The sequence below is a fragment of the Muscardinus avellanarius genome, assembly GCF_963383645.1.
Source record: "Muscardinus avellanarius genome assembly, chromosome: 13".
Taxonomy (NCBI): Eukaryota; Metazoa; Chordata; class Mammalia; order Rodentia; family Gliridae; genus Muscardinus; species Muscardinus avellanarius.
In genome coordinates, this window is record NC_137799.1 from 60,321,402 (window position 1) to 60,341,435 (window position 20,034).

At 34.8% G+C, this 20,034-nt stretch overlaps 1 protein-coding gene across 1 annotated transcript in view; it reads left to right on the forward strand.

Annotated features, from left to right (window-relative positions):
- The window catches only part of MPDZ (multiple PDZ domain crumbs cell polarity complex component), a gene marked incomplete at both ends in the record, with an annotated part of 146,460 nt that overhangs the window by 64,866 nt on the left and 61,560 nt on the right, over positions 1-20,034 (forward strand). The window contains 8 exons of the mRNA XM_080708979.1: positions 53-199; positions 1,227-1,391; positions 2,104-2,289; positions 3,916-4,125; positions 5,910-6,023; positions 8,259-8,423; positions 16,643-16,927; positions 17,179-17,302. Of these exons, the coding sequence (XP_080565105.1) occupies positions 53-199; positions 1,227-1,391; positions 2,104-2,289; positions 3,916-4,125; positions 5,910-6,023; positions 8,259-8,423; positions 16,643-16,927; positions 17,179-17,302 (1,396 nt within the window). The remainder of the gene's footprint in view (positions 1-52; positions 200-1,226; positions 1,392-2,103; positions 2,290-3,915; positions 4,126-5,909; positions 6,024-8,258; positions 8,424-16,642; positions 16,928-17,178; positions 17,303-20,034) is intronic.

The following is a 20,034-nucleotide window of genomic DNA, read 5'->3' on the forward strand; positions in this document are numbered from 1 at the left end:
TATATATGAAAAAAGGGAATATTAGAATTGTAATAATTTTTTCTCCTTTCAGGTGGCCCATGTGAGCAAGTTTAGTGAGAATAGTGGGTTGGGGATAAGTCTGGAAGCAACCGTGGGACATCATTTCATCCGATCTGTTCTACCAGAAGGTCCTGTTGGACACAGTGGGAAGCTCTTCAGTGGAGATGAGCTGTTAGAAGTAAGGAGATGTTTTTATTTCTCTTCCTTAAATAAGACTGGAAAGGCTGCAGGAGGTTTAATGTGAAGTCAGTCCTCATTAAATCTCCCTTTCAGAGGGCACTTGAGAGAGATCTACAAATACAAAGGCACCCGAAGTAGGGATTTCAAATCTGTTTTATGTACCCTGTACCTGCCTAATTCCATGCTGGTTATTGCTTTGCTTTGTTTTAGGTCCAAAGAGCCATAAAAACTTTCTTTGAAAATATTTAAATGTTTATTCAGGTTTTTGAATAGGTAATTCATTCACAGTTTCAAAAGAGAATACAGAGACAAATAATGACCTTGTCCTCATCTGTATGGTTCTAGGCACCCTTCATTAGGCAACTGCTGATAATGTTTGTGTATACAGTCTGCCAATATTTTTAATGTATAAATTCAAATATATTATTTTTTTCTGGTTAAAGATGCTAGTGTACAATATATATAATTTTCCATCTTTTTTTTTTTTTGGTGGTACTGGGGTTCCTGGAAGCCCTTCTACCTCCGAGCTACACTCCCAGACCTATTTTTACATTTTTTTAAATTTGGAAACAGGGTCTTCTAAGCCAGCTCGCGCGGCTGGCTTCGAACCTGCGTGATCCTCCTGTCTCTGCCTCCCAAGCGCGGGGATTACAAGTGTGTGCCCCCATGCCCGGCCATCATTTTCTTAATAAACTATATAAAATGTCAAAAATCTTACAAACTTTCTTTTCTCCTTCATCCTTGGAAATATTTTTATTGGCTCTCCTTTCTTAGATCAAACATGCATGATAGTTAACTCACATTTCCTGTAAGTACATTAGTAAGTTCAATTATAGCAAACCTCTAAACTTACATGTAAATTGTTTTAGTTAGTACTTCTACAAGTTTAACTATACCTTTGGGCCTTCCAGACAATATGGCGATCATCATAGTAAAATTTATATTTATTTAATAAAACCTTGATTTTGGAAGAATATTCTTATTATAAAATATTTTTCTTACATGGACAATGTGTCTTTCTACAGGTGAATGGGATAACTTTGCTTGGAGAAAATCACCAAGATGTGGTCAATATTTTAAAAGAATTGCCTATAGAAGTGACAATAGTGTGCTGCCGTCGAACTGTGCCGCCCACCGCCCAGTCGGAATTAGAATGCCTGGACCTAAATGATATTGAGCTAACAGAAAAGGTGTCAGATTTGTGAAGATGAGGCTAACTTGACTATGCAGTGAAAAGGCTAAATGGAGTTAAAAATTTCTAAGCTCTTTTTCTTTTTATCTGAATAACTCACATAGACCGAGGTTTATTGGACAGACCTTGAAGCCATACAGGCCTTGGTTTGAATCAGACTTCCCAGTAGCTTTGTGGCCTTCAGCAGAACACTTCCTCTTTCTGAACCTCAGTTTTCTTTTCTGTAATATATAAATCATGATGCCTATCTCAAAGAGCTTTCCTAGAGGTTACATAGAGCAAATACTATCTGACAGTATTGTACACTATATACTTCTATAATTTAATTGCAATATTGGAATTGATGCTGGTGTTGTCACTGTTTGCAGGAGAGAAAACTGAAATAGATACAGAATATATGTGTAGTACATAAATAGGAAATGATACTTTTGTATAATTCACCCAACTCTATACTTGGTATAACTGCTGTAAAATTTTATAGGAGATCTTCGAATTTTATATTTTTAATACCTATTGTAATTTAGATTTTTCTTATTCTTTAATAACTTAGAAATTTAGACCTTAAGTCTTAAGATTTCATGATAAGTTATTGCTTATTTGATAACGTTTCATTCTGAGCATATGCTGAGGATGTCTCTTTCTTGCAATGTGGGTGTGTGTGTCTGCTGCTCTAGTGCCTCTGAATAAGAGATGTTTGCTCTGTTCTCCAGCCTCACATAGACCTAGGTGAGTTCATCGGGTCCTCGGAGACAGAGGAGCCAGTGCTGGCAGTGACTGACATGGGTCAGAATACGGAGGCAGTTCACGCACCTTTGGCCATGTGGGAGGCTGGCCTTCAACACATAGAGCTGGAGAAAGGGACCGGAGGCCTGGGTTTTAGCATTTTAGATTATCAGGTACTTATAATTTTAATAATTTTTATAAAAATACATATTAATAAATATATATTGTTGATAGTAGAGGAAAATAATATAGAATCACCAGTGACATTTTCTTGTTTCTATTTAGTCTTTCAAAATAGTAACTTATAAGATTCACTGATTATCATAAAGGGTTCTGTTGACATTGAATTTCTTGATTTATTTTATATTTTAGCCATTGGAATTCTGAGGACCATGTAGAATAGAATACATTTTAGGAATATTATAGGGATAGTGGGTTTTTTTGTCATTTGATAACCTACTTATTTTTATTTCCATAAAATTGATTTAACATTTTTTAATTTCTAGTTCTTCATTGATAGCTCATATTTTTAAATCATAAAGTATTACTTATTTTTGTCTAATGTGAATGATACATTTATAATTGGTTATATTATAAATTCAGGTATATAATAATTTAAACAATTTTATGAATATGTTTAAATTGGCCAGATGCAGCCTGTGTGCTGACCTGCACTATGTTCTGAGTAACTGAGTTAATCCTAATGCCTGTTTGACAGAGTGTGGCTGCTGCTCCTTACTAATACGGAACAGAAAGCCGTCTCAGATGTTTGCAGGGAGTTGTGTTTGTAGGGCTTGGTTCAGGAGCCTTATTCTAACAGTGAGGTAGTTTTGCAAATGAGAACACTGCATCACCAAATACTGCATGGTCTCTTTCTATATTTCATTCTTTCCATCTATTTATTTTCCTGTGGTACTAAAGATTGAACCCAGGGAAATTCCACCTCTGAGCTCTACTCCCAGCCCTTTTTTTTTTTTTTTTTTTTTGAAGCAGGGTCTCACTAAGTTACTGAGGGGCTTACTTCCTTGCTGAGATTGGCCTCAAACCTGCAATCCCCTGTCTCAGTCTCCCAAATACTTGGATTAAAGGTGTTTGCCACCATCTCCAGTCTATATTTCTCCTCCTCCTCCTCCTCCTCCTCCTCCTCCTCCTCCTCCTCCTCCTCCTCCTCCTCCTCCTCCTCCTTCTTTTTGTGGTATTGGGGATGGAACCCAGGGGGATTCTACCTCCAAGCTATACCCTCAGCCCTATTTTTCATTCTTTATTTTGAAACAGGGTCTCACTGAGTTGCAGAGGGCCTCACTAAGTAGTAACTGAGGCTGTCCGCAAACCACGATCCTCCTGTCTCAGCCATCCAAATGGTGGGATTACAAGTGTGCCTCACCACGTCTGGCTACTTCCTCATTTTAAAAGGACAGGTCCTGCCTTTAATACTCTCACATCCCAAAATATTCTATTTAACCAATGTTGTTAGTAATTATACCTGACATCTAGCTTCAAGTGATAGTTAGAGAAACTGGCAACTTATGAAAAATTATAACTTTAATGTTATCTGTACAATACAAGAGGCCTGCTCAGGAACCTGAGCAAACAAGGATGCCATTGTCTTGTGTAAACTCTTCATAAACTCTCTAACAAAATATAGATAATATTTGTTTAGATAGCTCAATAGAAATCTTGTATGAAATATTTTAGGACACTTGAAACGATAGATCATCTATCACAATTCAAAGGGGACAACCTGTAAAAATTTCCTGAATGTAAAAATGAGCTGAGTTCCCTTTACTTTCCCATGTCAGGATCCCGTGGATCCAGCAAGCACTGTGATTGTAATTCGCTCCTTGGTGCCTGGCGGCATTGCTGAAAAGGATGGGCGACTTCTTCCTGGAGATCGCCTCATGTTTGTCAACGACATTAATTTGGAAAACAGCAGTCTTGAAGAGGCTGTGGAAGCACTGAAGGGTGCACCCTCAGGGATTGTGAGAATAGGAGTAGCAAAGCCTTTACCTGTGAGTGTTTGAATTTTATTGATTTCTTTTTATGTGTGCAAGGAAGTGGCTCATAGGCTTCCCTTTAGCTTCAGATGTTTTCATGATTGTATCATCACTTGGGTGCTTTTCTTCAATGTAGTTATTGGCTCCATGAGTATAAACATTTAATTTTGAGTAATATTTAATAGAATAAGGAAAGAAAACAACCAAGATGTTCAGAGATAAAATTATAACTTAATTGTTTTGTGATTCTCTTTGACTTTTTTTTTTCAACTTGATAATAAGGTGGTGATGAATGCAGGATCAGACATTTTAAAGAAATATGGATTTAAACATTAAAATACCAATGTAGTGAGAGCATTTAACTAATACTATTAACAGCTAACAGTAGAATTTTTAGTCACAGTAGAATCAAGTAGAATCTCTGACAAAATGGTTTAAGTTCCTGATTTATATTGACTTTCACACAATTTCTCATCTGATTATTCTAGAGCAGGAAATTGAACTTTGCAAAGTGAGTTTATCAGTTTGTAGCTCTCTTCCGGGAGGGAAATAGCTTTCTACTGCAGTATTAGAAACAAATAATGAATGTATGCTGTACAAAGTAATATGTTTTATTAGGTATAGTGATTGTAACTTTTAAGTATTAACAAATTATTTATACACCATTTTTATTCCACAAAGAATTTCAATACCTATAAAATATCTCTATAAAAAATAAAGAAAGAGAGGGAGAGATGGAAGAATGAAGAATATGGCAACCTAACCTAAATTTAAACCAGAATTATAGACATCATGGCAACTTAGCTCTATCAAAGGGATCGTAAGAATGAAGATGGATGGTCCATCATTGGCCTCTGTATATGTATTAAGGTTGGACCATAAACTTAGTTCTGGTCTTTCTGTTAGACAAGAAGATATGGTAAACATTACTCAACATATGACTTTTACTACCCTTAAGGAGAAATCATATAGGTTTTTTAGAACCAGAGTCTTTGTCTAGCTAGTTTCAGAATAAATTTATTATAATACAGTATTTGCTATCTCACATTTCTTAGGTGCTTATTGTAGCATATGTTGAATATCTCTATTGCCTAAAGTGAGGCTTAAAAATACTAAATTCATGTGGAAGAGAAGAATAAAAGTTTTCCTTGTGAAATACTTTTTAATGTATTTTTGATAAAGGGTTTGTAAGCAAGACACTTATCTAAATATTTAAGCACATTTTATCAAAGAGTAGAAGAAGAATACTCTTTTCAGTGTAATTAAGGTTACAGTATAACTCAGGAGTGTAATTTATATGGAGTATGCACATGTTGTTTTGTTTTATCTTAAAAGGAACACTAAGTTAAAAGGCTTCATTTTGGACTCAGTAACATATTACATTCTTTAAAATAATATTCTAAAGAGAAATGACAGAAAAAAGTTGACGCTTTTTAATATTTTATTCTTCAACTTTTTAAATCTTATTGCCAAACACTTACTTTTCAATATTTGGCAAATGAAGATTACCAGAAGATTATTATAAAAAATTACTCATTTTGATAATTTTATAAGAATGAAAAATATTAGAAAGGGATTTTCATCTAACAGATTATGTTCATACTAGAATAAATATGTTCATTTAAAATAAAATATTTAATATAGATATTTGTCATATTTCATACTTATTCTCTGTTAAAGTCACATATCACTTGAAAACTTTTCCAGTTTTTCTCTTCTCACTTTTTTTCCCTCCTTCCATCCCTCTTTGCTGTCCTATCTTTCCCACGAATTGGCCCTCAAATATCATCCTCCGGCAGCTTTCACCAGAAGAAGGCTATGTTTCTGCTAAGGACTCCTTTCTCTGCTCACCACACTCCTGTGAGGCACCAGGGCTGGCTGGCAAAGCCCTCTTCAGGGCAGACGAGGCGCTGGTTAGTGGCCATCACTTATCAACCTTTCTTTTCAAATTCTTATGTGTCTTAGTTTGCCTTTCAAACATTCTGAAGTTTTACTCTATTCCTTACTCATTATGTTTTAAAATAATCACTGTGCACATCTTTATTTAAGCCAGTGTGATTTATTTATTTCCTTTATATATTTTCATAATCCTAAATTTGGAGGAGATAATTCCCTTGGCTAATATTTTTACAATCTAAGCTCCTCAAAAGGCTATTTGAAGGTTTTAGTGTATCTATAGTAAATGCAATAATCTTATACTGTAATATGCTATATACAAGGTAACTTTTATCCTTATTCTCCATGCATATTATAGTTTTGTATGCTCTGTAAGTTTTTTGAAATGTTACAAGACACAAATATATCATTGTTTCTAAAATACAGGATATAACAATATCCTCTGTAACATTTGCATGGATCCCTTGAACCTCCTTAAATGAATTCTAAGCAAAAAGATTTAAACTTTTATGGAAGCTCAACATCTTATCATAGTTATAGATGTCCTGGATGCTCTCCTTAACCACTTATATAATCTAGGACTGGTCACTCACCTTCTCTGGTCTATAATGTTTCATTTCTAAAGTAATTAAACAACCTGTTAGCATATCTCCTAAGATTTTAAGGCATCATTTTTAGTCATGCAAATTATATAGAGGTATAATGTTACTTTAATGTTACTTAAAACAATTAAACAGAGCATGGTGGCACATGCTTGTAATCCCAGTGCTTGGGAGGCAGACAGGAGGATCACAGGTATTCGGTCAACCTCAGCTATTTAGTGAGGCCCTCTTCAACTTAGTGAGACCCTGTTTCAAAATAAAAAAAATAGGGTTGAGGGGTGTATCTTAGAGATAGAATGCCCTTGGGAGAATGCCCTTGGGTTCAATCCCCAGTTCTGCAAAAACAAACAGTTAAAAAATGCACAATTATTTCTGAATTATAATGCATAGCACAAAGCTTAGTTCATACTATCTAGATAGCAAATGCTAAGTATTTACCCTCCAGATTGTTTTACAAAATGTATATCTGTAATGGTTAAACCTCCCTATATTATTCAGTAGTGAGTTTGAACATATATTTAAAATATCTTACCCGAGCCAGGCACGGCGGCACATGCTTGTAATCCCAGTACTTGGTAGGCTAAGACAAGAAAATTGCAGATTCATGGCAAACCTCAGCAATTTAGTGAAACTCTGTCATAAAAAATAAAATAAGCTGGGGGTATAGCTCAGAGAGAGAACTCTGTCCCCTGGGTTAAATCCCCAGTGCCTAAATAAATAAATAAATAAATAAATAAATAAATATCAGGCCTATGGAATATATTTTAAGAGATGATCACTTTGAAATAGCTCACCATTACTTTTGACAGCTTTTCACAAAATATGATCTGCTGTAAAGTTAATGATTGCAACTTCTCCTAAACATGTAGGTTGAAATAACAAAGAGATAGAATATGAGAGATTTTGCTGTTAAGAAAACCACAGTTGCTGGTAGCTTCAGGAATGGTTCTGCCTATTCTAAAGGGTGACTATGAGTGAATTGCAAGACAAGGGTCAAATTAATATGACCCATTTCTTCTGTACCTGCCACAAAGATATTAATAAGAATTTTAGGTAATATGTGGTGAAAATCCCTAACACTATAAGAGTTTCTCAGTAGAAGTTTAAAACATCATCAAAACTACATTATAATTAGGTCCCTTACTTGTTAGTATAATTTTAGCATGAAACCTCATATTTTTCTTCTTGGTTCCTAAATTTTGAATGGCTTCAAAATCTCATTCAAGGTAATTTAAATAAAATTTATACCTATAAAGAAGTTTACAAATAGATAATTGCATAGTTTTTTTTTTGAAAAGCATTTAATATAGATGTGATAACCTCATTCATTTTATTATAAAATGATAACAGTTGGTCAAGTGACCTGGAAACAAAGTAAATATTTTTAACTTATAGAACTGTTTAAACTTAGAATTGATCCAGGCCTTTTGTTAACTGTTATCTTAAATTCTTCTGTTGTTAGAATAAAGGTGAACAGTTCATTCTTCTCCGGCACTTGTCAGTCTCTGACATGTTGAAGAAAACAGAGTAGACATGAAGCAAACAGGAGAGACAAACCATGATACCAATATGCCTTTTAGTCTCAAGAGGAAACTGTTAGATGCACTGATAGGACAGAATTCCCCGCTGACATTGTGGTTCTGTTCCTAGGTGGACACGCATGATGCTGAGTTAGTAGAAGAATCCACGTTTGGGTCTCAGTACTCTCCTGATAATGACAGTGTCTACTCCACCCAGGCCTCCATTTTGTCTCTTCATGGCAGTGTTTGTAGTGATGGCCTGAACTATTCCTCCCTTCCATCATCTCCACCCAAGGTACAAAGAAAATGCCATTTTATTTACAAGAAAATGTTGTGTGTGGTTTTCCAGAGGTCAGAGTTAATGAGGAGTTGTGGGAGTAGTATATTAGAGACTTTATGTTTCTCTAGTTATGAATTTACTATTAAAGTACAGTTTTTTTGTTTTTTGTTTTGTGTGTGTGTGTGGGGGGGTGCTGGGGATTGAACCCAGGAGTATTCTACCTCCATGCTACACTCTCAGCTCATTTTTTTTATTTTGAAATAGAGTAAGTAAGCTAAGTAGCTGAGGCTGGCTGCAAACCCAGATCCTCCTGTCTCAGCCCCCTAAGTACTGGGATTATAAGCATGTGCCACCATGCCTGGCTTAAAGTACAGTTTAATTTAGCTAATTTTTATTGGTATCTGCATTGGTTAGAATTTTCATGTCAAAAAGAAGAAACATTATGAAATATGTTTTTCAAGTTGCGTCTGTAGCAGCCTCTATTTTGGAGAAATAAAAAAAATTAGTAAGAGTTTTAAAAGTAACTTTTCTACAGTTACATAGTAAAATATTTCTTGCATTAGTTTAACATTTACTGGGTAAGTTAAATATAATACTATATTTTTATATAAAATGTCAAGATGCATAGAAACCAGGGAATGACAAAGTATGTTTATATCAGTGGATAAAAATGAAGAATTTAGCCACTGTTTGACATATCTGTTCCATCTATAATTTATAAATTAATTATTGACATGAATGCCCCAACCCTATTCTAATGGTTTTAATGAAAGTAGTATATTAGCAAATATTTTAGCTTTCCTGGTTTCTTATGAGATTGAATACTTTTCCATATATTGGCCATTTAGTTTTTACTTTTTGTCAATGACCTCTTCACATATTTTGACCACTTTTATGTTGGTTACTTATCTTTTTAATTTGTTTTAGTTTTTATTTCTAAAAACTGATGCATAAAATGACTTAATATATATTTTTTATGAGTATGTGTGTTCCAGTTTGTAGTGAAAATCTAAAAATATGTAGGCATGATTCTTTTCAACTTTAGGAAAGAAGTTATTCTTGGAGAAAAAAAGAAACATAGGAAGCTGTGTATGTCTATAATATGTTGTTTTAATAAGAAAGAGTTTGTAATCCCAGCACTTGGAAGGCTGAGAGAGGAGGATAGCGGTTCGCAGACAGCCTCAGCTACTTAGCGAGGCCTTCTGCAACTTAGTGAGATCTTATTTAAAAAAAAAGAATAAAAAAATAGGGCTGGGGGTGTAGCTAGGAGGTAGAATGCCCCGGGTTCCATCCTCCCCTGTCCCTCCCCCACAACAAAGAAGAAACAATGAAGCCAGACATGTGGCATGCCTATAATCCCAGTGCTTGCGAGGATGCGAAAATAGAATTACAGGTTCGAGGACAACTCAATCAGCAGGGTTTGATCCTGCTTCAAAATAAATAAAAAGGGCTAGGGATATAACTTGGAGGTAACATTTATATGTCTAATACCCAATACCAAAAAAAAAAAAAAAAAAAAGAAAAAGAGTGATCGAGGGCAAAGAATTTATATATTTATATATACTCTTATTTTTTGTGTTGAAAATAGATGATAAATATGACTTGTTTGTAAAAAGATTGAACAAATTTTTCTTAAATATCCAATATTTATTTTTACATATTGTATTCAATGGGAAGGAATCTTATTGATAAATAAGTTGGAAAGTAGGGTTTTCATAGGCTTAGCAGTTTTCTTCCTTTCCTGATAAACAGGTTATTTTTTTTGGCCAGAACACTTTCAAAGCATTTTCTTTTATGTTCAAAGTGCACCTGTTATCCTTTCAAATGATGCTGGGCAATCTCCTTGAAATGCTTTGCGAGGTATAATCTTGAGTGTAACAGCTGCTCCCCTCTTTGCACACCTGAGACTGACTGTCTGGCTGCCTCCTGTCTGGAATGTGTTCAGCCTTTCCTGACCTCGGGGCTGGAAGCTGAGTTCATCTCCTAATGGAATCTCCTAATCCACAGTATAGCACACTTCTTTTTGCCAGTGGGACAGATTGCATTGTTTAACATAGTAATTGTTACTTAAAGGGATTACACAATCTGCATACTGAGAAGCATATATTTTACAGGGTAAAGGCTGGCTGTATGCAGCACAACATATTGCTCCCCCACCCCCAAGCAGTTTACTCTTTTGTTGAAGCAAATTTTGGCAAGCTGGCCTAACAACCGAAATATTTAAACTACAAAACAGCAAAGAAAACATTAATGTAGGTGTTCTAATACACATTGTGAAATTCCTGTGTGTTTTCTGCTTTTTTTTTTTTTTAGGAAGTAGGATTGTTCTGGCATCATGGTAAATCTAGAAATTCTGGTATTTGAATGTTTGTGACTCTGCCTCTTTATTATCAAGATATTTACTGGAAAAATTTTTGTAATTTAAAAATTACATAGTATAGCCGGGCGTGGTGGTGCACGCTTGTAATCCCTATGCTTGGGAGGCTGAGACAGGAGGATCGCACGGGTTGGAAGCCAGCCTCAGCTACTTAGTAAGACTTTCAGCAACTTAGTGAGACCCTGTTTCCAAATAAAATATAAAAAAGGTCTGTGAGTATAGCCTGGAGGTAGAAAGCCTCTGGGTTCCACTCCCAGTACCACCAAAAAAAAAAAAAAAAAAAAAAAAAAATACACAGTACATTTTTCCTACTAAATTTATCCTAAAAGACAGAACAATAATTTGTTATGGAATTTAGAATTTACAAAAACTTTAAAAAAAGCATGAGCTCACTTCAGGGCTTTTTGTCTAATAAAATAAAACTGTATAATGATAGAATATATATAATCTTTATGAAAAACAAAGATGCCTCTATACTGATTTGAAATAAAGACAGAATATGAGGATTTCAATCATTCCTCAGAGTTTTGATATTGTTAAATATGTTATAATCTTGTGGCCTTAAATGGAGATGGGAAATGCACACGTTTTTACTTCTCTTCTCCTTGACAAGAGATCCTGCAGCCTTGGTCAGGCCTGATACTGAAAGTGGAAAGAGCTACCAGAGCATGGTCTCCTCTGGAGGGAAGCCTTGCTTCTCACAGCAGAACTGACTGAGAAGCACCTTAAGAACCAAATACTTGGTGTTCTCTTTACAAACATCTTCTATTTGGGGGCACATTCTGCCTTATTCTTTAAAAGGAACTTGTATTTGCTTAGTTTGATTATTATTTGAGTATTGAAATGTACCTGCTTTTATAACATTTGAGCTCCTTAGAAGCAGATCATCGAAAATGTGCATTTTAAAGCAACCTTGCTGTAGCTAGTAGGTTTTTTATTTACATTTTCATTCTAACTTTTAGCTTTTTAATTAATCTTTTTACTTTCTTTTCCTTGTTACTTGCAAAAACATGAGGAAATACAGAAATAATTGTTTTCCAAACTTAAATGTTTATAGACTTTTGCTTAAAAAGCTCATTATGGTTTTGAGGAAAAGATGATTACTTTTTCCAATTTTTACTTGAAAATACAACTAATAAAAATTTAATGCTGCACATTGATTCCCTTCCTTCTCCTTCTCATGGCCCATATCCTGCCCACCTATTTATGTATACCCATGTTCTCAGTCTCTTACCAGAGATGACAAAGTTGCTAATATAATACATGTTCTTCATTCCAGAATGTTAGTTCTATCAGGAAGTGCTATGGATTCTAGTACAGGTTGAAACTGGTGTTTGTCAAGATAGAAACTTTTCTTCCTTCACCACACCAAACAGAACTAATAGATTCTATTATTAATAAATTCTGTGTATTTCTACAAATCTCGTTTAGTCTCTCTCTCTCTCTCTCTCTCTCTCTCTCTCTCTCTCTCTCTCTCTCCCCCTCCCTCTTTCTCTCCCTCCCTCTCTCTCTCTCTCTCTCTTTATTCCTTTCTTTCTTTCTTATTATGGGAATGGAACCCAGGAGGATTCTACCTCTGATCTATATTACCAGCCCTAGTTTTATTTCTTCTTTTTTATTTTTTTTGGGTGGTACTAGAGGTAGAACCCAGGGGCTCTTTCTACCTCCAGGCTATACTCCCAGACCTATTTTATACTTTATTTGGAAACAGGGTCTCATGAAGTTGCTGAGAGCCTCACTAAATAGCTGAGGCTGGCTTTGAAACTGTTGAAACTGTGTGATCCTCCTGTCTCAGCCTCCTAAGCGCTGGGATTACAAGCATGCTCCAGCACGCCCACCTTATTTCTTCATTTTGAAACAGTCTCACTGAGTTTCAAAAGGCCTCATGAAGTAGCTGAGGCTGTCCACACCATGATTCTCCTGTCTCAGCCTCCCAAATGCTGGGATACAAGGATGAGCCACCATGCCCAGCTTAGTGTTGTTTTATAACATTAAATATTGCTGCCTTCACATCCATGCTTAGAATTTTTATTGTGTTTAATTTCTTTTTGACAAGAAGGTAGGATCAAAATAATTAAATCACACTAATCAAAATTATGTCAGTAACTATAAAAGTCTTAGTGACACAATTATAGGCTCTCAGAAGTATAAAAATTGTTGCCATTTCCCACTGCAGGGTCAATGTATAAATAAAAAAAGAAGTGTACCTTCTCTCAGGAGTGGTACAATGACAGTACTTTGGAGCAGCTGTGATTGCAGACTTTTATTTTTTTAAGCATAAATAGAAAGTCTTGGTGGGCTGCTTATGGAAAACGAAAGCAAATAGTGGCAATTGAATATTTAAATATTTATCTAGTTTATGTAAAATTAATATTCGGATAATAATGTGCCCAAATATAACCTTAATTAGTTACTACACTTAGAAGCAGAGCTTTTCTTCAACAATAGTTGGCATTTTAACTTAACCTCTTCCCCATTTTTCCCTAAGAACAAGAATATATGAGATAGAAGCACTTATCAATACAGTCTTTTGGAAGACTTCAGTTTAGATACCAAGTTGCACTGGAAAATTATAGAGTTATTTTTGGACATCTTATGGGGGAAGAACTGTTTTTCTTTTAGATCCATAAGACTTTTAAAAATAAAATGCAGTTGGTTGTTCAGCAACCAGAAATGTTTCTGAAGTGGGCGTATGTTGTCTACTGTGTTGATTAGTTATTTTTTCTATGTGTCTGTGTTAACTCCTTTATGAATAATGCATGTATATTTCTGTTACACGATTTTCACTAAACCTCAGCTAGCGAAGGTAGCTTGCCCTCTTTTTCTAATGAAAAGCAGTTTTGATTGTTATCTTTCTTTGAATAGTATGTGAGATGATTTACTACTAATTACTATAATTTAGTAATAATGAAGCTAACTCATCCTTTAGTAAAGTTAGGGTTAGAGTTGTTATTTTTCATAAAAATAATATAATGAAAGTTGGGTGAATGAACCAACAGATTATTGTTCAGACTCCAAGAATGCAAAGTTTGTTCCCATACTGCTCTTTGTTCCTGAAGACTCTAAAGCTATTGATTGCTTGTAGAATAGACCCACTACATCAATTCTTTGTATCAGAAATATTTGGCAATTTCAGAGATCCATAACTTGTATCGAGGAAGAAAAATATAATAAATTGTGTTGGAGCTGTTAAGTTACTCAATGAGAAGAAAATAAGATGAGAAACATACCGTATACCACATCTGAAATAAATTCTAGATGGCTAAAATCTAAGAAAAAATTATTTATAAAAGATAAAAATACTAAAAAGAATTACATTTACATTGTGTTGAAGGAGGACTTATAAGAAAAATAATAAAAACTGTAATGCACAAAAATATTGACCAATTTTTATTACAGAAGGAATTTAACTTCTGCATGGCCAAAATATTACACTGACCCACTTAAGAGACAAATAACAGACTAGGAAAATATTTGTGGTATTTATCACAAATACTTTCTATTTAGAATAGGTCAATGACAAGAACAAGTAACAATTTCTTGATAAAAAGTCGAGTGAAGTGTGTGAGGAGCACAAGCAAGTAGCATGTCCACGCTAATTGTCAGGACACACATGGGAAACGCTGCCTTATGTGTTTCTGACAGATCAGATCACCAGACTGCTGTAGGTTGTTAAGATTAGGTAATACGTATTTCCATATTCTCCTTTTGTGAGGGAAAATTGAGAGTAGTTTGGCAATGTAACATTTTAAGTGTATGTGTATATATCACTCCAAATTTAATGGTTTATAGTAAATACATTTTAAAACATGTACACAAAGTTGTGTAATATAAGTAACTGCAAAATCTGACAGTTATTGGGTTTTTCTATTAATAGATTTATACTACAGTCTATTATTTTCCCTAATTAATTGGCAGGGGAAATATGGCTGGAGTCTTTGAGTGACTTGACAAAACTCAGTTAAGTAGCTGGGAGCTGGAATTTGAACTCAGGTCACCTGGCTCCAAAGTCTTCATTCTGATGTCTTTCATGTTTAGGAGTAATTTATACCCATAAGAAGCCTGGAGTTGATCTTTTTTTATACTCATACGGACATTTCTAATATCCTTATGTGAAGATAATGGGGAAAAAAAGAAGTAAAATTTCATATATCGTTCTGTTTAGGTTTTTTAAAACATGTGTACTTGTGTGTATATATTATGCAAATACATTAAATATTATGGGTAAAGACCTAACACCATTTTTATTTTTTTTTGGTGGCACTGTGGGTGGAACCCAGAGGCTTTCTACCTCTGGGATATACTTTCAGATCTATTTTATATTTTATTAGAAACAGGGTCTCACTAAGTTGCTGAGAGTCTCACTAAATAGCTGAGGCTGGCTTCGAACCTGTGAGATCCTCCTGTCTCATCCTCCCAAGCGCGGGGATTACAAGCATGCGCCACCACGCCCGGCTAGACCTAACACCATTTTAACTGTTAAAGAGAATAGAGGTAGGAACCATGAAAGAAGATTTTCATATTGTACTTGGTATGCACACAGTATATATCTGTAAGACTTGAGTCTTTTAAGTAGTAATATGTTCATAGGCTACACTTATACTTTAAAAATGTCAATAAAAGGATTAAAGGGAAAACGGATGTGTTTATTAAATAGTAGTTCTGGAAGCAACTGGTTGCCCAAAGCATGTAAGTGATACAGCATGTTTGCTGTAGGTAGATATGTGTATTTATATAGACATATAGAATTTTAAGAGTTTTAGGGAATTATAAAAACTCTCTAATACAGAGCAAAGAGAGATTTTTGGTTGTAAAGATTGTTTTTAATAGGGCCTGGGGTAGGACCTACATTTTATGACAACCCAGTTTAGTATTCCTTCTATTAAATCTGGTAAAATATTTATACAATTTTTTTTCTAATGATAATGTGAATTGCAAGGTTTTCTGTTCTTCTCCATAATCTTACACATGTCTGTCAGAATAATTTTCTCTTGGTGGCTTGTGAACCCAATTCAATTAATGTCATACTTTGTGTATTTTTACTTCAGTAAGTAGGAACTTCAGACTTAATTGGAAATGAACTACATTTTAAATTAGACTTAGAAATAGAAATGATTTGCTTCTCCATGTAGTTCAGACTCTAAATTTGTTTGTGGATAAACCTCTTATTATATCTAAATGATCCTATATTTGATATACCACATAATTTTATTCACTAGAACATGAAACATGATTTTCAGGAAATGTATTGAAAAACAATTATGAAAATAAAGATACACATAAAATTTGCTAAGTGAATCATTTATATGTTTTAATGCATTTTTATTTTATTTTTTATTTTTTCATTTTTATTTATTTTTATTTTTTGGTGGTACTGGGGTTCCTGGAAACCCTTCTACCTCCAGGCTACACTCCCAGACCTATTTTTATATTTTTATTTGGAAACAGGGTCTCTTAAGCCAGCTCCTGGCTTCGAACCAGCGTGATCCTCCTGTCTCCGCCCCCCAAGCACGTGGATTACAAGCTTGCGCCACCACGCCCGGCTTAATGCATTTTTGAAGGCATTGAAGGTTAAACCCAGTGGCACTTTATCATTGAGCTACATTTGTAGTTTTTTTATTTTTTTATTTTGAGATAGGGTTTTAAGGTTTAAAACCTTAAACTTACAATCCTCCTGCCTCAGCCTCCCAAGTGGATGTGATTACAGGCATGCACCACTGCCCTGTCGTGTTAAGGCTTGTTAAGTAATGAATGGTTGTGTCTTATTTCAGTAAATGTTTGTTCATGAGGAAGTCATGTTATAAAATAAATTGATGTAATTCTGGTTCCAATTCTTGATTTTCTAAAAAATTCTTAGGATATTTCTGAAAATTCTACTGATCCAGTACTTGATCTCCATATGTCCTTGGAAGAACTATATGCCCAGAATCTCCTGCAAAGGCAGCATGAGAATCCACCATCAGTAGACTTGAGCATGGGGCCTGCTTCTGGTTTTACCATAAATGATTACACACCTGCAAATGCTATTGAACAACAGAATGAATGTGAAAACACTATGGCTTGGATGGAGTCTCAGTTACCAAGTGAAGCTATATCAAGAGCAGAACTTACTTCTCCTGTGCCATCTGATTCAACTGGAAAGGTAACGTTTTAAAAATAGTATTTGTGTGTGATGATGGGATAGGAGACAGTGGGGAGTTTGCCGGCTCATTTTTTTCCTTTGGAATGAAGGGCAGTCTCACACTGAGACACGGGAGGCAACCTCTGATCTTGTTTTGGTTATAGGTTCTTGCTGAATAAGGCACAACTAATTAGAAAATGTGTGTCATGTTGAAATCACACTCCAAAGTCTAGTTTTTCCTTCCATGTGACTTGTTTACGTCTTTATTTCAGGATTCTGAGTACTTACTTGAACAGAGTTCCCTGGCCTCTAATGTGGAGTGTGTCATGCTACACAGTATGTCCAAAGAATCTTTTGAGAGGACTATTACTATAGCGAAAGGCAATTCTAGCCTAGGTAAGTTCCTTATTTTCCACATATCCCTGCTCTTCCAACCCTCTTAAGAAGAGGAAGTACTGAACATGGTAGGTTTCAACATTAATTTTTTTTTCTGTAAATAAGAAAATCTGTGTTAGAAAATTTCTTATAGTTTCCATGGGTTTTCTTTTTCATGTACTCATTATTTTTCCTGAAATGGTTAACAGGTTTGTTTACTTCATACTAGCTTTAAATTGCTCATTCTCTTAATTATTTCAACGTATTCAAAAGCCTCATTTACATTCAAGTAAAAGATATATGAATTGTTTTTATATGAAATAGCAAATCAGAAAAAGAATTCTTAGAAAATGAAAAGTCAGCAATTTGGAATTCTAAATTCTTTGGAAAAGTAAATTATTAGTTTCTTTGAATGTTACCAGTTATGCATAAGTCAGTTTGTATTTAATTTCTTTCTTTCACTGACACAAAGACTAAAGACAGCCAGGTGTGCCACTACCAAAGTGTAAATGCAAGTTATTCAATAATTCTTCCCAGGTGGCAGGAATTTTTAAGTCCTCTGTTATCCATGAAGTGTTTTGGCTGGTTAATGATCACTAAACCTTCTGTATTGGGCAAAGACTTCTCGTGGAAGCAAAATCCTGATAACAGTAGCTAAAACTGTCTTGGGAGAGAGCACATTTGTTCTTTCACTGAATGAAGCAATCAAATGACTCAGCCCTGTCCCTACTGCTCCACGCTGATAAGCAGGATGATAGATCCATTGCTCTGAATGCCCAAATGTAGCTAGTTAGCTCTACCTAGAAACTAGTTAGCTGTACCTAGAAATCCTAATCCTTCTATGAAGTAACCATCCAAAACCCTTTACATTGATATCTCATAGCAGGGTCTTGTCTTCTTGTTAAACTGAGACTTGGCAGAGGAATTTAGCAGTTCTTATTTGGCGAGTGAGATTCTAGCCTGTCTCTCCCAGATTTTGTTTTATTTGGTGGCTGGGTACTAACAACATCTGCTAAGTAGAGAATTGTTGCAGAGGATTTCTACTTTGTTGTGCATTTGATAGAATGATTTAAAACTTAGGCTATAGAACTTTCCATAATTAGTTATAAGACAAGAATTATAGATATCTAAGCCATAGCAGATTTATCTGTTCATGCAGTATATCTGAAGCCATGTTACTTAGAACACTTATTTCCAGAGGAGACTAATAAGAATTTTAAGTAGGTCCCAAGTTTAAAAGTTTGGAATATGATGAATTTAAGAAGACAGGTTTTTGTTGGTTTATTATTTCTCAGTATCTTTGATACTGTGGTGTAGATCTTTGATACTGTGGATCCCTGAGAAGAAATTATCAAATATAGCATTTTCTCATTTAAATTGCCATTTGTAAACATTTTTTTGTTGTTGTTGAAAGTCTCATATGATAAAGAAAATTTCCATTCGAGAAGCCCTATTCTAATCTATTTACTACTAACATTATTTTAAAAAATTTCTGGCCACTCTCTGTAGGCACCATTACATAATTTCTTTTCTCAAGGAACATGGATTGAAAATAGTAATCTAATTAACATATGCAATCCTAAAGTTATTAAAATACTACATATTAGACTTATATACAGGACATTGAAGACTTAAAAGCAGGAATTCCTCATCTTTGAGTTTTGAAAAATTGAGAAAGTTTTCAGAAAGGAAGAGATGTTTAATTTAGATCTTGAGGGGTAATAGATTTTATGATATAATTGAAGAACTAGGAAACTTTGGAAGCTGCTCAAGTTGTGGTACAGAGAAAGGAAACATTACTGAAACCTGTTTGGTCTGGAAAAAGTATGCATGATGGCTGGTAAAGTGGAAGCTGATGGAATGCAGCAGAGACAACAGCCAGAGGGGTTTATGTGCAGGATGCAGGACTTCTGTCATAACCTTCTGTTGCAGTGGGAAAAAAGAGTGTGACATGATCAATTGTGCCTCAAGATCATTCTTGGATAGTTGATAAATTAGAAGCTCCAAGAGGCTCTTATAAAAGCCATAGTTTGAATACATATGATTTTACAATCTGATTATTTAGGTAGCTTACCTATTTTTAGTTTTCTGAATGTTGAATTATTTCTTTATCTATTGTGATTGCATGGATTTTCTTGTTTATTTTGTAAGTATACCAGGAAACATTGCTTTTTTTTTTTTTTTTTGTGGTACTGGGGTTCCTGGAAACCCTTTATCCTCCAGGCTACACTCCCAGGCCTATTTTATGCATTTTTAAAATTTGGAAACAGGGTCTCTTAAGCCAGTGTGGCTGGCTTCAAACCTGCATGATCCTCCTTTCTCCGCCTCCCAAGTGTGGGGATTACAAGTGTGCGCCACCATGCCCGGCAGAAACATTGCTTTTTTTTATTGTAAAATTACATATACCTGGGGCTCATGTTAGAGGAGTAATACAATAATTGTCATTTTTGACAGGCTTATTTTACTCATCATAATGCCTTATGTCAGTTTTCTTTCTTTTATGACTGAATCATATTTAATTGCAGGGATACACTATATTTCATATAGTTTTAATTTTTTTTTTGTTTTGTTTAGGTACTGGGGGTGGAACCCAGAGGCTTTTCTATATCCAGGCTATATTCTCATACCTATTTTATAGTTTACTTGGAAACAGGGTCTCATTAAGTTGCTGAAAGCTTCACTAAGTAGCTGAGTCTGGCTTTGAACCTGTGCGATTCTCCTGTCTCAGACTCCCAAGCACTGGGATTACAAGT